Genomic DNA, 19505 nt, shown 5'->3' with positions numbered 1-19505 from the left:
ACACTGGCACCCGACAAAATGCCAATGTGTCCTTCCAAAGAGCATTCGGGGAAGCAGCTCAAAGCAGGCAAACCAGGGTCCCACAGAGAAGCTCACGGGACAGAAGGACTTGCAGCAGCAGCAGTAGCTTGTGCTCAGCATCCCCAGTGGAAGCCCAACATGGTGCAGATTTTGTGTTTTACGGCTTTGGCAGATTCTCTGCAAATGTGACTCCAGGAACGCAACTCGTTTCAGGTAACAGACAGACAAATGGACACGTTGGAAAGATGTAATGGGAGTACTGAGTGTGACAGGGTACTGAGTGTGGTAGGAGTACTAAGTATAATGGGAGTGCTGAGTATGGCTTCTGGGGAGGGAAGCCTGAGCCTCTGGCCCTACCTGGAAGAAGCTTGATGTGGTAGACTTTTCCCACCCTGCAGCCCCAGTGGCTGGGTACAGGTGCCTTGCTCTCTCGGACCTCTAGCCTGTCCCATCCACAAGGGTAGGCCTGGGGTCACGTGACTACTCTTTGAGCACCCACCCTGCCTGGGGTGACTTTCATCTGTGGCTAGCTGGCTGGCTCGGATAGACCCTGACCTGCCTCATTCACTCTTTCCCAAGAAGTTTGCTTTGGAGTGTGACCGAGAAAGTTGAGAAACTTTTTGTTTAAGGGTAGAATTGGGCATGGTAAGTACTTTATCTTTAGGAAGATTCAGCAGTGATTTGGAGGACAGCTGGTCCTGGTTACATTTACCACTGACCTAAGCCTGAATGTCCTGTCTCATTGACCGAGGGGAGAAACTTCCCTCCTCCATAGCAGAGAGCCATCATCAATGGCAACATGGCCATATTTGTTCCTCTGGGTAAAGCCGGAGAGCAAACAGCTTGCTGTCAGGAGATTTCCACTGATGAGGAAATTCCTGTAATTACTGAGTCTTCTCTGAGAGAAGATTGGGGAGGCCATTTCTGTAGGAGGAGCCCTGGAGGTCACACCCAGCCTTCATGCCTGTGAATGAAGCCCCGAGGCCATCCACAGCCTCTATAACCTTAGGTAGGCTCCTGATGACCAGGCCCTGATCAGAGCTCACTTGGGCAGCAGACACTTGGCGCCCAGCACCAGAACAAGGTCCCAGAGTGCATGGCCCCTGAAGAACCTTGCAGGTGGGCTCTAGGGTCTGGAGGGAGGTATGTAGAGGGGCAGGGGCTCCACAAAACACTACAGCCCGGCCCTCCTATAGCTAGGGAGTGGGGGATGTCCATTTGGGGGGTACTTGGAGACAGTCAGATTCCTGATTCCCCTGGGTGAGGGCCCTTTCCCTACCAGGGCTGGGGCTGACTCAGAGATGAGCACTCTACCTTCTCACTAAGATTTAGAAAGCTCCCCACTGTTTCTCAGAGTTCCAGGTGAATGTGTGGGATATCACGGGCAAAAACAACCTGTCAGGTGACTTGTCTGTTAGGCCCAAACAGTGGTTCTCAACCTGTGGGTTGTGACCTCCCTGGGGTCTCATATCAGATATTCTGCACATCAGATATTTACATTATGATTCATAAGTCACAAAATTACAGTTATGAAGTATCAACGAAGTAATTTTATGTTTGGGGGCCACCACAACATGAGGAGCTGTATAAAGGGTCACAGCGTTAGGAAGGTCGAGATCCGCTGAGTTAGGGAGGACCTGGAATGGGAATGGCCTGGCCTCAGACCCCTGTGGGAAACAAGGACTGCAGGGAGTGAGTGGAGACTGAGGATGTCCGGAGCCTGGTTCAGACCTCTGGAGGTCTCTAGTGGTGGACAGGCTGCAAAGGGTGAGTTTTTACTGGAGATGGCTCAGGCACCTGCTGACCAGGATGTGCTCTTCTCTGTGTCCTGCTGCTTTCTGAGTCCAAGTGGTTCTAATCTCAGTGACCTTCCCTGCTACAAGGAAAGGTGTGTGGCCCTGTCCCTAGTGAAGCAGGCACTGACTGCCTGTGAGCCCGAGGTGGCAGGAGATCACACGGGTACTAAGCCCACCTGAGCAACGGTGGTGAGGCCGCTCCTACAACCCAGAAGCCGAAGAGTGGAGATCTGGGCTGGTAGCGTGCCCACCCCTGTGTTCTTGGAGCCTGGGTGCAGCAGATGTCAGCATGGCTGAGTGAAAGTGTAGCAAATGTTCAAGGACAGGGTTTTCCTCGCAGCTCTGGGTTCTCTTGCCTCTCTGATTTGAGCAAAGGAGTAAGTCTGACACATGAAATGGAGGGTGGGTGGAAGACAGGACAGAGAGGCCGGGTGGAGGGATCCCTAGAAGCACCGGTGTGATGAAGAAATCCCTGTGTGCTCAACCTCTTTCCTCCTCTGCACTGGGAGATGTATGTGCAGGCACATGTGGACAGACAGACAGACAGACAGACAGACACACACACACACAGTGGGCTCGGGTTTTGTTCTTCACTTACAAGTCTGAAGAAATGGAAGGACTAGTTACAAACTCCTCAGATCCCTGCTGCTTTGATGAGAGTAGCAACCCCGGGGCCACCTTGCTCGGGCACAGACCCTGCTGGCTCCCCACGCTCCCTAGTCTGGGCTGTCCTGCGGAACAAGTTTCCAGGGCTGTTTGAACACTGTCCGTAGAAGGAGAGATCTCAAGATCAGCACACAGGCATTGCACTTGTTCCTTCTTCCAGAGCCCAAGGAGGGCTGTTCTGTGCCTTTAACATCGGCTCTATTTCACATTGTTCCCTGTGGACTTCGAGGACGGGTGGCTTCGTCAGCGCCACAGACACAGTCGGGCACAGTGACTAAGACACAATGGGTGCTCAATAAAGAGGGAAATGAGTCCAGAAGCTCCTAGAATCTAAGAGAACTACAGGGCAGGGAAAGTTGGCAACATCTGAAAACAGGCTGAGCGTAGGCGAGGGCTGCACAGAGAGAAATGGCTGGTTCACGGGGCTGGAGCACGGGCTAGGTGTCCACCCTGCGTCCTGAGCCCAGCTCTCGTTCCGCTTCCCAAAGTAGACTTACGAGGTCTACCTGGGAAGTGCAATGGTTTATTTGGCCACAGAGACGTTCTGGTCAATGCCAGCTCTAAGCTAAACAAGGGTAAGCTAAAAGTACCATCTGGCTCACTTGAGGTCACGTGACTGAGTCCGCAGTGTCCTCACACAGCTTCAGGACCCCTGCCCGGTTCAGACACGGACCAGAGTTGGTGTGAGAAACGATCCTCGCTTCATAGTCAAAGCATTGGACATTCTGAGTAGTCAAAGCCAGGTAGATTTATTTTTGGTTTTGCAGAAGTCAGGACAAGAAGCAAAAAAAATGCCCGGTGTGCCAATTCAGTATAAAACTGTCCTTTAAAATCCTAGTTTCCACCCGTCTCCCAATGCCTCATTGGCTGAATTCTTCAGGGAGGTACAATATTTCCTGCATGTCCAGCATAGGCCCCACCCCAAATCCACCCTTCTCCTGGGGCTTGGAATTCCTTCCCCCTTTTCTTCTAGGTAGGGTGAGTTAGACAGTAGCTTGTACCTCTTCAATCCCAAGACAAACTAAGAAGTGCCCAGGCGAGCAGGTGCCAGCTGCTGGCTCAGGAAGACAGGGGCCTAAGGTCTTCTGCTCATCTGTGATTCTTTGAGGGGCTCTAAGCACCGAAAATGGACCATGCATTTTACAACTGTTTGAGCACACCCTGGGGGCGTGTCTCACTGGGTGTGTCTCTCTGGGGGTGTCTCTCTGGGGGCTCTGACATCACTATGGGGAAGTCCCACAACCTTAGCAACGGGCAGCACCCCCCCAATCCCTACTGGGAATGTAAGTCCCTGGCCTCCCCTATGAGTCACAATCCTGCTCACTCTCAGTGCCTTGCTTCACCCTGATTTCTTCCTCGGCTGTGTGAGTGTCAGCCTCCCTGCCCCTGCGGGGGCATCTCAGCCTCAAGACCCTGCTAGGCAGTACCACCAAAGAGGGACAGATCAAAAGGTATGGCCTGGTGTGTGTTTGTCTGCCTTAGAAGAGGCAGCTGATGACCCAGTCCTATTGGCCACCCAAGAGGTCTAGGCTGGGAGGAGGGGTCTGGCTCGGTTTACCTAAGGCACAGAATTCCGGAGACACATGCTAGGTGAGCAGTCCCAGTCTGCACAGCTGTCTACCAGGGTTCATCTGGGCTCAGGAATTAACTTGGAGCTTCCTTTTAGATCTAGGTAAACAGCCCAACCAAAAGGTATTCCCCATCCATGTGCCCTGAGGGGATGACCCAGGAGACCTACAGGAAGGAGAGCAGTGCAGAGGAAGGTCCAAGCAGCACAGGTTGAGTCCGCCCACCTTCAGCATTTCTAAGCGAGTGCTGGCATGCTCCTTCCAACATCTGAATAAGTCCCTAGGCTTGGGTGTGGACAGATGCCTTCACGAAGCAGGCTGAACAGAGATCATGCACACGGGTGACCCAGGAAAATAAAGCAACTCTTGTGACTGGATCTGCATATGATGATTGGAAAGAGGCCAGACATGGAGCCTATCATGACCCTGGCTGACCCCAGCAGACTCTTGCAGAAAGGGGTTGCTCGTACTCAGTGGGTGTCTTAGTTTTCTTTGCAGAGTTCTTCCTAGGAAAATGTATTGTTGAAAGTATTGTTCCCTTAAGAATATTTTTCTTGGCCGGGCAGTGGTGGCGCACGCCTTTAATCCCAGCACTCAGAAGGCAGGCGGACCTCTGTGAGTTTCAGGAAAGGCTCAAAGCTACACAGAGAAATCCTGTCTCGAAAAACCAAAAAAAAAAAAAGAAAGAAAAAAAAAGAATATTTTTCTTTGTAAAATTAGATCTTCCAAGAGGATAAAAGAGTATGTAGATACATCACACACAGAAAGGTGCATGCCTTTCCCTACGTAAGTTCAATTGCCCAGAGGAGAACTTGATGCATCAAACCAGAAACTCATTGTATGAAGGTGGGTGCACACAGTACGCATACACAGACGTGACATACACTGAATACACAATGTGATGTGTCTCACAGATGCATGCTTTTACAACATATTCTGTTGTTTTTAACAAAATCTCAGTCATTTGATTTTACCAATAAAGACTCAGGAGCCAGATGCTGGGGTGAAAGCCTGCTAGCTCAGAGAGGCAGAGGAAGCACCCAGTTGACCGTCCTCAGCCAGTGTCCCAGAAACCTCTCTCTTCCACACCACCTCAAAAACTCTCCTCAAACGGAATGTCCCTCCCTTCTACTTCCTGTGTGGCTCTCTATCTGTCCTCCTCTCACTCTCTATGTTTTTTTTTTCCTTAATCATCCCATGTTTACTTCCTGTCAACTGGTTGCTTGCTCTGCTTCTTGACCTATGGTTGACTTTTTTTTAAAAAAAATTTTATTTATTTATTTATTTATCTATTTATTTATTATGTATACAGTGTTCTGTCTGCACATATCCCTGCAGGCCAGAAGAGGGCACCAGATCTCACTACAGATGGTTGTGAGCCACCATGTGGTTGCTGGGAATTGAACTCAGGTCCTTTGGAAGAGCAGCCAGTGCTCTTAACCTCTGAGCCATCTCTCCAGCCCAACTTTTTAAAATCCTGTTTACATTACTGAAGCAGAAAGCTCTTGGATTAAAGGTGTGTGCTAGGGCTGAACTACACCACAGCTAGAAACAGGTTTTTCCAGTAAATAACACAATCTCAGGGTTCACAGTGCGATCAAATATCCTGCAACAATATTCATGCGTACACACATATATACATATGTGATTTTTTCATGAAAATGATCTTTACCTATATATTTCAAGCCAGGCACTAATTTTTTTTCCTGTTAATTTTATTTGTGTGGGTATTTTGCCTATATATATGTCTCTGTACCATGTGCGTGCCTGGTGCCCATGGATGCCAGAAGAGGGCATTGGAACTGGAGTTACAGACAGTTGTTAACCACTATGTGGGAGCTGGGAATTGAACTCAGATCCTCTGGAAGAGCAACAACTGGTCTTTTTTTTTTTTTTTTTTCAATTTTTTAAAAAAGATTTATTTATTTATCATGTAGTGTTCTGTCTGCAGATATGCCTGCAGGCCAGAAGAGGGCACCAGATCTCATTACAGATGCTTGAGAGCCACCATGTGGTTGCTGGGAATTGAACTCAGGACCTCTCGAAGAGCAGCCAGTGCTCTTTACTGCTGATCCATCTCTCCACCCCACAGTGGCCTTTATAAATGGCCTTAATAACATTGGGTAATTTCCCTGACTCTGGAGTCTACCCGCAAATCATCCCCAAGATTGGTTCAATAGTTCTGGTCTGATCATTGCCAGCAGAGTGGCACATTACAAACAGACTTTGCTATTTGCTATCACAAAAACAAGTGTTGCCCAACCCTTGGACTTTGGAGGAGACATAATGGTTCTGAATAGTACATTAAAAATGTAACCTGGAAACCAGGTCGTGGTGGTGGCGGCGGTGGCGGCGGCGGCGGCGGCGGCGGCGGCGGCACACCTTTAATCCCAGCACTCAGGAGGCAGAGGCAGGTGGATCTTTGTGAGTTTGAGGCCAGCCTGAAACTACAGAGCTAGTTCCAGGACAGCCAGAGCGACACAGAGAAATCCTGTTTCACAGGGGAAAAATTTAACCTGGAAACCTCATTGGTGATCTAATATGCTCCAGGATTAAAGAAACCGCATGTCCAGTAACAAATGGAATCAAGCAGGCCACCAAGCTAGGGAAACAGACTTGGGATGACGTTTATCTAGCATGGGGACAGACTACTGATGGGTGTGCACATGTCATGGGAACAAGGCTCAAACAGGTCCTGTGAGCTCTCCTAGAATAATTTAACACCACTTTGCTTGTGGAGAGGGAGTAATCAACGGCAAAAATGCGCAGGACACACCAGCTCAGTTAACTGCTTGTGGGCACCTTGTCTGAGTGCCGTGGATATGCATGAAGGTGTCTCTTAGCTGTCCAGATTTTGGCCTTTCATGGCACTTGCTGGTTACGATGCACATGGTGAGCTGCCTGCTCCATTAAGCTGATGGCGCTGCCCTGGCTTTCCCTTCCCCATGGCAGAAAATCTGCCCTTGGGGACATTTGTGGATCAGAGCTGCTGTTGGTGGTGAGGTTTACTCTGCTGCCCTTGCGGATGTGGACTGATATGTGTGTGTTGCTGGCCGCTTTCCCTTTGGTCCAGCTCTTACAGTCACGGGAGCTTGCTTCATCGGCTTCTTCATTTGCTTGGTTGGTTGGTTTGTATTTGTTTTCTCCTCTGGCACTTTGTCCCCTAAGCACAGGCTCCCGGCCACACTGTAGGCAGTCAACTCCAGCTCTGCAATGACATCCAGTGCAGAATGGCTCCAGGAAGGATCCGTGGATAGACGCAGAGGAGGAGCGTTTGGAGAGAAAAAGGAGACACTTAGAAAACGAAAGGTGTGATGTGTAGGCATGTATGCACAGCTGTATCCTAAAGCAGAGCCTGGTGTCATGCTTTAGAGTGTGGGAGTTGAGTAGTGAATGATTCCCTGAGCTCTGGCTAGCCAGGCACTGTGGCGGCAGCAGGGAGGGGGTAAGGTAGGACTGAGCCCCAGACCCTGGTCTGGCCTTCTGTACAGGGTGGCTGTGCCTTTGCTGGATTGGATTTCCTGGTCAGTGTCTCTGCAGGGTCCATAGTCAAGAGTGGCTGGCTCATCCAGCCACTTAAATGTCAACAGTAGAAGTGTGTTCTAGAGCCCCTGACAGACATCAAGACTCAGATGCCCAGCGGGCCACACGCTGCCGACCTGGGGCTGGCTCCGTGGGATCGATCAGTAGTGAGAGGGTGAGGGCAGTCTCTACAGTCTGTTGTTAAGATGGGTCTGGGCTCTCTGGAAAGGGGTGGAAAGTTGGCCTCACTGTCCACTTCAGACTCATCATGGAGCCTTTGCTCAGACTGGCTCTGGCTGTGCCTCACTGAGGAAGAACACCGAGTCCAGGCAAGCTCCCCGTTCACTCAGGCGGTCATTTGCTTAGCCAGGCTGCTCCACATTGTGGGGCCGGCAGGCAGCTCTGGGGTTGCAGGCACTTGGCGATGCACACTGAGAGGAAACCTCTTCCCAGGTTACAGCTGCACTGATACAAACTGTAAGGGAAGAGGAGGAGGCACGGAGTATGCTTATTCCTAGAGCACGAGAACCCTAGAATTCCTAAAGGAGGCAGTAATCTCCATCCTCTAAATATTCATGTTTCCTCTTCCTGTAGGGAATGAAGAGAATCAATGAACGCTTATTTGATACGGCTTTTAGATTTCAAACATGAGTGCCAAGAAAACAGAGCAGCTTGTTCACATGCGTGCTGTCCCTAAAAGAGCAAGCCATTGCATAGACTTCCCTCTAGATTAGGAGTGATCTTTAGCTTCTCAGCAGAGAGTTTACTGAATAAAGTGATGGTCAAGTTCAAAGTCCAGAACAGTGGCAGAACAGTGGCCTCTGATGGCTGGCGAGGCATCTGGCTGTTATTTATTAAATGGTACTGTTTTATCATGAAAGAAAAGCCAGGATAAGAGTTTATTAAGGGGAGGAAATAGAAGGGGGTGCTTAGGCCTATGGAAAGATCATACAGGAAGAGAGGGGAAGGGGAAGTGGAACCCACTTTTATAGATCTCCCCCCGCAATGCTCATATGGGTTTAAGTAGCTATGCCATGTATGTGCATAGATTACATTATCACAGAGCACAGATTACATAGAACATAAGGCCCTAGGATGACTAAGCATCTTGCCTGGCTACTGGACAGCACATGTGCAGTCATGTAGCTGAGGGAGTGGCTAGAAATTCTACCACTGCATCCTGAGGTTAAAAGGCTTTTCTTCCTTGCGGTCCACATGAAACACTGGGTCCTTCCTTCACTCTCCATTAAGAGATCTCACGTCTGAGCACATCTTTAAGACCATGGCTTAAGTCCCATGTGGATGCTGGTCTAGTTCTGGGAGTTTCATTGGTCTGCTTACCAACTTGACGTAGGCTGGAGTCATGTGAGAAGGGGGAGTCTTAACCGAGAAGACTAAGATTGGCCTGTTGGCAGGTGTCGGGTATGGTCTTGACTGATGATTGATTTGGGAGTGTTCAGCCCACTGGAGTGGCCCCACTGCTGGCAAAGCAAACTGAGCAAGTCAGAAAGAGCAAGACAGAAAACAGTGTTCCTCTGTGGCCTTTGCTTCAGCTCCTACCTCTAGGTTCTTGTGTTGAATTCCTGGCCTGACTCCCCTCATTGGTGAAGTGTGACCCAAGAGTTGTAAGATGAACTGAACCTTTTCCTCCCCTCTTAGTCAGTGTTTTATTGCTGTGAAGAGACACCATGACCACAGTAACTTTTATAAAAGAAAGCATCTGGTCTGGCTAACAGTGTCAGAGGGTTAATCCATTATCATCATGGCAGGAAGCATGGCGGCACACAGGCAGACGTGGTGCTGGAGAAGGAGCTGAGAGTTCTACATCTGGATCTGCAGGCGCAGGTAGAGACACAGGGCCTGGCTTGGGCTTTTGAAACCTCAAAGCCTGTCCCCAATGGCACACTTCCTCCAACAAGGCCAGCTCCCAACTCTCCTCAAATAGTGCCACTCCCTGATGACTAAGCATTCCCATCTATGTGCCTATGGAGGCCATTCTTATTCAAACCTCTATGCTCCCAAAATTGCTTTTGGTCATGGTGTTTTATCACCATAGTGGAAACCCTAAGACAGATGCTAACTGAAAGGCAGTGTGATGCCCGATACTTGTACCATCCCTGTCTGAGTGCCTTACCGTGGGAGCTTGGCTGTGGTCCGGTTCTCTTTCATGGTCAGATCAGCTTCCAGGTACGGAACTTGCTATTCTCTCCTCCCATCCAAGATAGGTCTGCAGGGATGTGTCAGTCAGTCCAGGCAGGAGTCAGGATCTGGAACAGTTAAGAGCATCCTTTATTTTGGCCCTGAGAAGATTACATCTAAAACTCATTTTCACATTAGAGGTTGGGCAATGCTTTAGACATCTCTTGAAAGACATCTCTCACAGATTTCAGGGTTTCCTATTTTCAACATTCCCCCTTGACGTAAACGACAATCCTCGGGGAAAGACAGGATGAAACATTGATGCCACCAACCAATTCCCAACTAGGGGAGCAGCTCAGAGGACATTGGATCTGAACTGCCAAAGGGAGACTTGGGGGGTTTTCACAGACACTGAAGGACCATGAGGAGCTGAGACAGCAGGTGTTAGAAGTTGCTTCCAGGGCCAATTGCCAACCCAGAACATAGTCCTGGTAAGTTTGAGAAACTAATGGAGAAAAAAAACTAAAAGCAAAAGAAAACACTAGGAGTTCTCCCATCGCACACAAGTCATTTTGGGTAATTAGACAGGGTGATGGAATTGAAGCCTACTAAAACATCTCCAAAAAATTACAGACGTCATTAAAGGAATGTAGATGTAACCAACCGTCTTATTAAAATAAGAAACACAGAGCCAATGTAAAAGAGAAAGCCAAGAGGTCAGAGCTCAGAGATAAAATCTTACCTCCTGCAGTGCTCCTAACTTCCCCTAGAGAGAGCTACTTCCTGTTTGTCTGTGTTTAAATAGTCTTTCTGTTCTGCCTTCTCATTGGTTGTAAACCCAACCACATGACTGCCTCATCACTGCCTGTAAGTACCGCCCTCCAGGTCTTAAAGGCGTATGTCTCCAATACTGGCTGTATCCCTGAACACACAGAAATCTACCTAGCTCTTCTAACCATCATGCTCTTGCTATGGCTCTAATAGCTCTGACCCCAGGGCAACTTTATTTATTAACATAAAATTAAAATCACATTTCAGTACAAATAAAATATCACCATAAAGGAAGTTAAAAGTTCATTAACTGGTAGCAAGGTTAGCATGCAATAGTCCACATGACGCTAAGTATTACATATAAAGATAGAGTACTCTAGCTTGTCTCGTCTTATGGTCATTTGCTGATGGTTACTACGATTTAGGGTGGTCCCAGGGCTCTCTGCACTGTTAGTCTCTTGAATTTTCACAGCTTCCTTTTTCAAGAGGAAACTGAAGTTTAGAGACTGAAGATGTGTCAGGGCTCAGATGATGGTGCCAGGCTGTTTCCAGGGTTAGAACACTTTTTAAAAGCATGTGTGTGTGCTCACGTGTGCACAGGTGCACTGGCATGCAGAAACTAGAGGCCACCTTCCAGTGTCACCCTTGGGCATGCTGTCTACCTCTTTGGAGACAGACTCTCTCATTGGCCTGCAGCTTACCCATTAGGCTAGACTGGTTGGTCAGTGGGTCCCAAGGATTCTGTGTCCTCTTTCCACCTCCCAAGCCCTGGTATTACAAGGACACACCACCATGCCTGGTACTTTTACTTGGGTTGAGGATCAGAGTCAGGTCCTAATGCTTCACTGACTGGGTAGTCTTGCCCACCCCCAAACCCACATTAGAATAACTTGCTATCTGAATGTTGCTCTCATGTCTGTTACCAGCATAATAACCCATGTTCAGTGAATATTTAAAACCTTGTATCCCACAAGGCTTGTCTTTTCTTTTTTTTTTGGTTTTTCGAGACAGGGTTTCTCTGTGTAGCTTTGCGCCTTTCCTGGAACTCACTTGGTAGCCCAGGCTGGCCTCGAACTCACAGAGATCCGCCTGGCTCTGCCTCCCGAGTGCTGGGATTAAAGGCGTGCGCCACCACCGCCCGGCTAAGGCTTGTCTTTTCATAGGGACCAGTTAAGCTACGAGAGCCTTCTCTCCATTATTGGTGGTCATGTCAGTTACCAAGGCTGTAAGATTCACTTGCTTGGTCCATACTTGGCAGAAATGACCAAGGACACAGCACTTGGGGAACAGTCTAAAAGCAATAAGCTAAATTTACTAACAACTGGGTAGAAGGATGCTTTGGGGAGACAAGGTCTCACTATGAAGCTTTGGTTGTCCTGGAACTCTACGTGAACCAGGCCGGCCTCAAGCTCACAGAAATGTGCCTGCCTCTGCCTCCAGAGTGCCAGGATTAGAGGCGTGTGGCACTGTGCCCAGCATGGAGTGTCTATTTGTCTTGTGTACAGTGTGCAGAACACTGTTTGAAACTCTGGACCTAGCCTGTTCAACAAGTGCCCACGTGATTTTTTTTTTTTTTTGGTTTTTCGAGACAGGGTTTCTCAGTGTAGCTTTGCGCCTGTCCTGGAACTGACTTGGTAGCCCAGGCTGACCTCGAACTCTCAGAGATCCGCCTGCCTCTGCTTCCCAAGTGCTGGGATTAAAGGCGTGTGCCTCCCCCCCCCCCCCCGCATGAGCCACCACCGCCCGGTGTGAATTTTTAATGTTGATTAGCTACGTGAAGTTCAAATTTAGTCCCACGGTGAGTGGCAGCTGTATCTTAAGAACTCAGTGGCTGCACATGACTGGCAGCTGCTGAATCAACCAGCTCGGCTCTGGGGTGAAATCCTGGGCTTGGCTGTCTTATGATGGGTCCCAGATTTCAAATGCTAATTATTACTCATGAAATGGTACATGTGAAATTGTTCTCTACATGTAATGAAGTACCATATTCATCACTTAAAACATCATTGCAACATTGTGAAATTACTACGTCTCTGCACTAAGTCTTTGGCCCTGGGGTCTTATCACATTAAATATTTTTCAGAAGTTGGATGAGGCATCTAAAAGTTGATGCTTTTTGCTTTGTTTTTCGAGACAGGGTTTCTCTGTGTAGCCCTGGCTGTCCTGGATCTCACTCTGTAGATCAGGCTGGCCTCGAACTTAGAGATCTGCCTGCCTCTGCCTCCCGAGTGTCGGGATTAAAGGTGTGTGCTGCCTGCTTTGTTCTTTAGGACAGAAGAACTGTCCACATTCTGCACCACTGGCAATTTCTCTAGACATAGGAGTTACTATCAAAGGTACACGAGATGTGATATTCCTATCTGGAAGGAACAGGAAACTGATTGCAGAGGAGCTGAGTGGTGAGAGTCATGATCTTTTCCCAGAGAACACGCATAACTCGGACTAGGACCTGCAAATGCCAGTGCGTTAACTATCTGCAGCTTTAGTGGCCATCCTTCAACTCAGAGACAATGGGACCTCTTTGTAGTTGGAAGTTTCCCTGTGCTCACCTGGCACCAAGGTCTCACAGCCACTTATGAAATTCCCATGTCCTGCCTGGTCCTGCAGCCACTCAGACCCAAGTGAACACACAGAGGCTTATATTATTTTTAAAATATGGCCATGGCAGGCTTTTCACTAGATAGCTCTTATATCTTAAATTAACCCATTTCTATAAATCTATATACTTTGCCACATGGCTTGTGGCTTACTGGTACTTTCACATCTTGCTTCTCCTCGTGGTGGCTAGCAGTGTCTCCTCTGCTCTCTCTTTCTTTCTTCCTTTCTCTTTAGAGTGTCCTGCCTGACCTTATTCTTCTTCAACATTGACCAAACAGCTTTATCAACCAATCAGAGCAACACATGTTCATAGCATACAGAACGACATCACCTATCACCTCTTGGTACAGACTCCATTTCTTATGCTCCAATTGGTTTCTTTTAGGGAAGTACAAGCATGCTTATTCACTGACATCCACTGGTGGTGACACATCTATCTGCATAATGGAGAAGAACTTACGGAATATCCTGGTGGTTTCTTTTGGATTCTTCTTTAACTTCACGGCCTTTGGAGGCCTGCAGAATCTGCAGGTGAGATTTACATATCATGTTCTCCAGTTCACCTCAGCACACCCCACACATGCCCACACTCCCTGGAACAATTTTTTTTTCCAAATGAAGCCCTACAAGATTCTGTCTTGTTCCCCCAGAGGGACACCAGAGCTCAGGTGTATGTGACCTGGGGCAAGCAGGAGGACACTTTGCCTTTGAGTGGTTGAAAAGAGATGAAGGAAACTACCGTGTGTTTTAGGTGCTTTGGGCTTTGTGGTTGGGCAGAAATGTTTGTTAATTCTTACTTGACCTTACAAAAAGCTTTAAGCAAAACTATGAACTTCGACAAAATCATCTGCATTTTGAACCATTATGGAATCCTTCTTGCTTGAGTCTGCATGAAAACCAAGCAGCTACCTCCAAGAGGCTACTGGGCTTGGAGGTCTTGGGCATTAGGTCATGTGGGCCTGAACCCCTTGGCCTGAGGGGGAATTGACAATTTTTCCTGTGGTAATTACAGGAAAAGTGGGATATGTCTTGTCTGTCTGTCCATCCGTTCATCCATCTATCCACCCACCCACCTTCCCTCCCTCCTTCCTTTTTCTTCCTTCCTTCCTTTCTTCCTTTCTTCTCTCTCCCTTCCTTCCTGCTGTCCTTCCATTCTTTTTTTCCTTTCCTTTCTTTTCTGACAGGGTTCTATGCAGTGCCGGCAGCACCCGCTCAGTGCTGAGGCCTGCTCTGTGGTTTCTGACGGCTCCTGTGTGTTCACCGGCTGAAGGTGGTGGATGCTTTGACGCTTGTGTCTGTCTCACAGTCTTGCACAGCCCTCTAGTGGAAAGTACTTCCAAGCCGTTCCTTGGCCTGACTGAGAGACGGCGGTACACTTATGTAATTAGGTCTACTCTGTGCGGTCTGCATGTGCTTGCCTTTGTATGTCTGTTGCACAGATGAGCTTGTCTAGCACATGCCAGTCCAGATACTGGAGTGTGGGCGTTCATGTGGAAAGAGCCGTTAGCTCTAAAATTCTGGCTCTACTTAAATGTCGATGCCCGTCTTCCTCTTCAGTGGTCTACTATCAAAAACAGTTGTCATTCACAGATGCCGCTCCCTCATTTACTGCAGTGATGTGGGCGATAGAGGAGCCCAACGTTGACCAGAGCTCTCAGGGGTTCACGAGACTTGCAAAGCAGGCACGCTCACTGCTGTGAGTGAGATGCGCCCCGTCCAAAACTCTTTCTAAAAGGGCCAGGCTGGACCATGTTTCTAGCTGCTCAATAAACACCAAGTACCCAGGCAACCCCACTTGAGGGGAAGGTGCCGGACTCCACCTTTTACACAGATTGTAGGGATTTTAAGGACTGGCTAGAGCAAGCCACAGCGTCTGTTGGGCACAGCTGAGCCACGTGTGGGTGCAGAACGTGGGAAGGACGGGTAGGACAATGCGGGGGTGGGGGGTGGGGAGGGGTGGCATCTGTCACTCTCTTCCCCTCCTCCCCTCTCCTCCTCCTTCCCCTCCTCCCTCCTCCCTTTCTTCCTGTTTGCTCCTCCTCCCTTTCCTCTTCCTTACCACCCCCCCTCCCTCCCTCCTCCTGTTCCTCCTCTTCTTGCTATTCTCCCTTCTCCTTTTCCTTCATCTTCTTTGTCCTCCCCTTCCTCCTCCTCTAGCTCCTCCTCCTCCTCCTTTTCCTCATTCCTCCCTTCCTCTTCCTCCCTCCTGCTCCTCCCCCTCTTCCTGGACTTTCTTCATCTCTTCCTTCCTCCTCTTCCTCCCCCTTCCTCCTCCTCTCATTCACTTTCTCTTACAGATGACAGAAGAAGACAGGGTTCTGCTGGTTTCTTGGACAACAAAGTCCAGGAGCGGCCCTTGAGCTGTTTGGGTCTGGTTAGGGATTTGACCTTTGGGTCAGTTCGCATCAGCGGCGTGCCAGGTACTCCCGTGGAATAAGCACAAATCACGGTACAGCGCAGGGCTCCGGACGCGCGGGGCTCCAGATGGCGGCCACTGTCTCTGCTCTGAGCAGGTCTTCCCTGCAGCTCCATTGTGGATTCCTCCCACCTTAACCTGGAGGCTGGAAGCACAAGTCCAGCCGAAGGCCTCACAGCGACCATTTCTGAGCCCTGGATGCCTCCGCCCTGCCTGGTAGCCTGGCCCTGCAGCTGGCTTTATTTGCCATGACTGCAGTGTCCTTGTTTAAGAAGGCTGGCATCAGGGTGGCTCAAGGGGCCCTGAACCTGGTTCCTCACCCCACACAGTCCCCTCAGCTGTCCCCTCCTCTGACGGCTGGTCTGTCTTCTACAGAGCAGCCTCTACAGTGAGGGGGGCCTGGGGGTGGCGACACTCAGCACCATCTACGGGAGCATGATGCTCTCCTCCATGTTCCTCTCACCACTCCTCATCAAGAAGTTTGGCTGCAAGTGGACCATGGTGGGCTCCATGAGCTGCTACTTGACCTTCTCCTTGGCCAACTTCTACGCCAACTGGTACAGCCCCTCCCCACCCCGCGCCAGCCCTCCCTTAGTGTGTGTGCCCTGAGCACTCATGCAGACCACTGTCCTCTGAGCTTCTACAGAGGGACAGCATTATGACACCCTGTCTATCTTTCCCGTGTCCCTGCTGGCTTCTTCTCATGCTCCCTATCCCAGAGCGTACCTCTTCTTGGGAATCTCTCCTCACTCCCCGCCCCCCCCCCAACACACACACACATCCTCAAGGCCCTAATGGTTAGAGAGTCTGATGATTCTCAGAGAGATTCAGCCAGCAAGGGACAAATATCCATTCCCTGTGCCCTCAGCTTTTGAGAGGGGACTACACTGACTTCTTTGGGCGCACCCTGATCCCACTCCATCCTGTATGGACGCACCCTGATCCCTTCCTCTATTCTGCTGGGTCTTTTTGCAGGTACACCCTGATCCCCACCTCCATCTTGCTGGGCCTGGGTGCAGCTCCCCTGTGGGCATCTCAGTGTACCTACATCACCATCGTGGGAAATTTGCAAGCGAAGAAAGAGAAGAAGCTGGGCAAGGACGTGGTGAACCAGTACTTTGGTGTCTTCTTCCTTGTGTTCCAATCTTCTGGAGTGTGTGGCAACCTGATTTCCTCACTGGTATTCAGCCAGACACCCACTCATGGTAAAGAGTGAGGGCTGAGAGGCCTTGGGAATAGTTAGGTCTCCATGAGAGCAAAGTGAGGTCCCAATTTCACCTATATACTTGACCTTACAGTGGAGGCAGGTGGCCCTGCCAGTCTGGGGACAGTCAGGAGGCTAAGTAGCTGTCTTTTCCACAGGTACCCTGTGGAGGTCGGGGAATCCCTCGGGGAAAGGTGTCATGGGGGAACTGAGCACTCACCAACTCTTGCTAGTGTAATGTGGGTCCTGAGTTGCTGAGAATTTATGTGGCTTATATCCCTATAAAACTGACCCACAAGCCAGTGTTAAAACCATCTGTCAGACCCCTTATCCCATGACTGGGGGAATGTTCCATGTCTGTCTCCCCTCAACCCCACCTACGCAGGGTCAGAGTCAGCACCCACTCCATGCCACTCCCAGGCTAGGGGGCTTTAGTCTTCCATTCTTGCAGCAGAGCTTTCCAGAAGAGACAGCTCTGGAGTAGGTTGGCTTCTCTCCCTCCACCCTGGCCGTGTGTCCGGCTTCTCCTAGGCGGCACATGCTGACAGAAACTCAGAAGTCACCAATCTTCTTCCCTTCCTGGTGACAGTGTGTCCAAGGCAGGGAAGACACTGGGCCATGCATGTGGTCTTGTTCACAATCACTACCACTCAGGCAAGAAGCTGCGGAGACTGATATCAAACCCAGTCTCTGTCAAGGCAGGTGGAGGGACATAGACTGCTCTTAGATGCAGCCAGACCACTACTCATTCCCTGAGCAGTAAGGTAATTCTCCAGTGGCATGCCCAGAGACGAATCTATCCCAGATCATAGTCCCTCACTCCTCACAGATACGCCCAGAGGCTGTCTCCTAGGTGACTCTAGCTCCTGGCAAGCTGACAACATTAACCATAACAGTAGTTCCAACTGTGTGTGTGTGTGACACACTGGGCAGGTATTAACCACCAAACCCCCTCTCTCCATATATATTTATTTTTACTTTATGAGTACGGATGTTTTCCCTGCATGTATGTTATGCCCCATGTGCAAGTAGTACATGCAGATGCCAGAGGGCATTAGATTCTCTGGAACCGGAGTGACATACAATTGTGGACCAGTGCTGGGTGTTAGGAACCAAACCTGGATCCCCTACAAGAACAGCCGGGGGTAACTGCTGGACCATCTCTTCCAGCCCACACCCATTGTTTTTTAACCAATAAGAGAGTTAGCACTCATTTTCTGAAACAGGACAGACATGAAGTCACCTGTCCCAGGTGACCATGCTTTCACTGCTGATTTTGGCCTCAGGTATCCCACGTAGTCGCTAGAATTCTCACCTTGTCGTCTTGATTTCGACCTCCTCAGTGACCATTCCAGATTCCCAGCTCCAGTCCTGTGGAGCCAAAGACTGCCTGATGGCCACCGTGGCTTCCAATAACACCTCCAAGCCCTCCAAGCAACTCATCTACACCCTGCTGAGCATCTTCAATGGTATGGACAAATGCCCAACCTCCCCTGTGGCAAAGGCCCTTCTCCTCCAGCCCATAAATGAACTTTCTCCGTAGAGACCCCTGCCACACTTCCCTGGCAGAAACGATGCCACGATCAGGAAGATGGTTCTCCCAGGGTAGTGCTTGTCCATTGCAGCCTGGATATGTTGGCGCCTGTGATCTCCCCAAGTGTAGGGAACACAGAGTATAGTGGTAGTGAGGGACTATGTTTGTGTCTGCCCTTTAATAAAGGAAGCGAAAGCCCTGCCTGTGGTAGGGCTGGGCCATCTCAATGGCTGACCTGAAAGCAAGCTCAGGGGCCAGTGATGTCCAACGAAGCCACCTGTGACCATGCACGGTGAGGGCACACAGTTCTCAGAGGAGGATGTGGGCAGAAAGGGGGGTGAAAAGTGGGGGCCAGGGAGGTGTCCCGGGAAACTTCCGTGTTACCGCCGTCCTTGATCATCTGTGATCTAGACATTCATTAAATGTCCTGTTTACATTCATGTGGTGGTGGGGACAGCAAGGGCTCACCTGGCTAGTGGTTTCTCAGCATCCACCCCATCCCCTTTCTGCAGTGGGGAGGCCAGACGTCTGTGGACAGTACTGGGCTAAAATGATGTCCCTGTCTCCTCTCCACCATGCCTAGACAGCCTCAGAGAACCTGGGTGTATGCAATGGCCACGCTCATCAACTGGAGGGGTACTCTTTCTGATCGACCATGTCAGGCAGTAGATAATTCAGGCGTTGAGCATCAAGTGGGCTCACTACCTCACTCCCTGTTGTCTTTGAAGTGTGTGTGTGTGGGAAGCCACAGATAGCACTGATGAATATGATTCGTCAGTGCTGTTCAATAGAACTATATATCCCTGGAGAATTCTGTCCTCTAAGTAGCAGGTCAAGGGGCTTAGCAAGGAGACTGTGCCCCAGGCTAGGTGGAGGAGACATTGTCTTATTCTGATACCTGGAAATCTGCTATGACTCTCTTTCGAGCATGTCACCATAAACAAGAAAGGCCAAAATGGGCAATAATGCCCACAGTGCCATCTCCCTGGAGTGATTGTCGAGGGCTCTACGTGTTGCATTCATAATGATGTTTTTTGGGGCCTGTCTTTAGAATGCAGTGTCTCAGTTCCAGGACACCAGTTCATACCTTGGAAGGTCAAGGGCCACTTGGCATTGGATACACACACCTCTGAGTAGAGGATGTGACTTCTGAGACCAAGACCCTCCACTCACAGGCTCTCACTGCTTCTTGTTAGAGATGGTGTTCTTTAGGCCTCTCCAAACTTGAAGTTTTTTGATGCAGGGTAGGCCACAGAGAAGGAGCTGCCTC

The 19505-nt window shown here is 49.6% G+C and overlaps 1 protein-coding gene and 1 non-coding gene across 3 annotated transcripts in view; both read left to right on the top strand.

Annotated features, from left to right (window-relative positions):
* Positions 1-3786: 3786 nt before the first annotated feature.
* The window catches only part of Unc93a (unc-93 homolog A), a 28341-nt gene continuing 12622 nt past the window's right edge, over positions 3787-19505 (top strand). The window contains exons 1-5 of one of the 2 annotated variants that reach the window (XM_037200346.1): positions 3787-3934; positions 13467-13612; positions 15873-16054; positions 16473-16702; positions 18045-18170. In XM_037200346.1, coding sequence (XP_037056241.1) covers positions 13526-13612; positions 15873-16054; positions 16473-16702; positions 18045-18170 — 625 coding nt within the window. In that variant the 5' untranslated portion in view covers positions 3787-3934; positions 13467-13525. The remainder of the gene's footprint in view (positions 3935-13466; positions 13613-15872; positions 16055-16472; positions 16703-18044; positions 18171-19505) is intronic. The other variant, XM_028866629.2, reaches the window with a different exon arrangement.
* LOC114691402 lies at positions 18256-18414 on the top strand. The gene has a single exon (XR_003734210.1). It is a non-coding gene; the product is annotated as a U1 spliceosomal RNA (small nuclear RNA).

This window comes from Peromyscus leucopus, chromosome 8a (assembly GCF_004664715.2).
Source record: "Peromyscus leucopus breed LL Stock chromosome 8a, UCI_PerLeu_2.1, whole genome shotgun sequence".
NCBI lineage: Eukaryota > Metazoa > Chordata > Mammalia > Rodentia > Cricetidae > Peromyscus > Peromyscus leucopus.
Note: the sequence above shows the minus strand (reverse complement) of the source record. Positions and strands in the feature narration are given on the sequence as shown.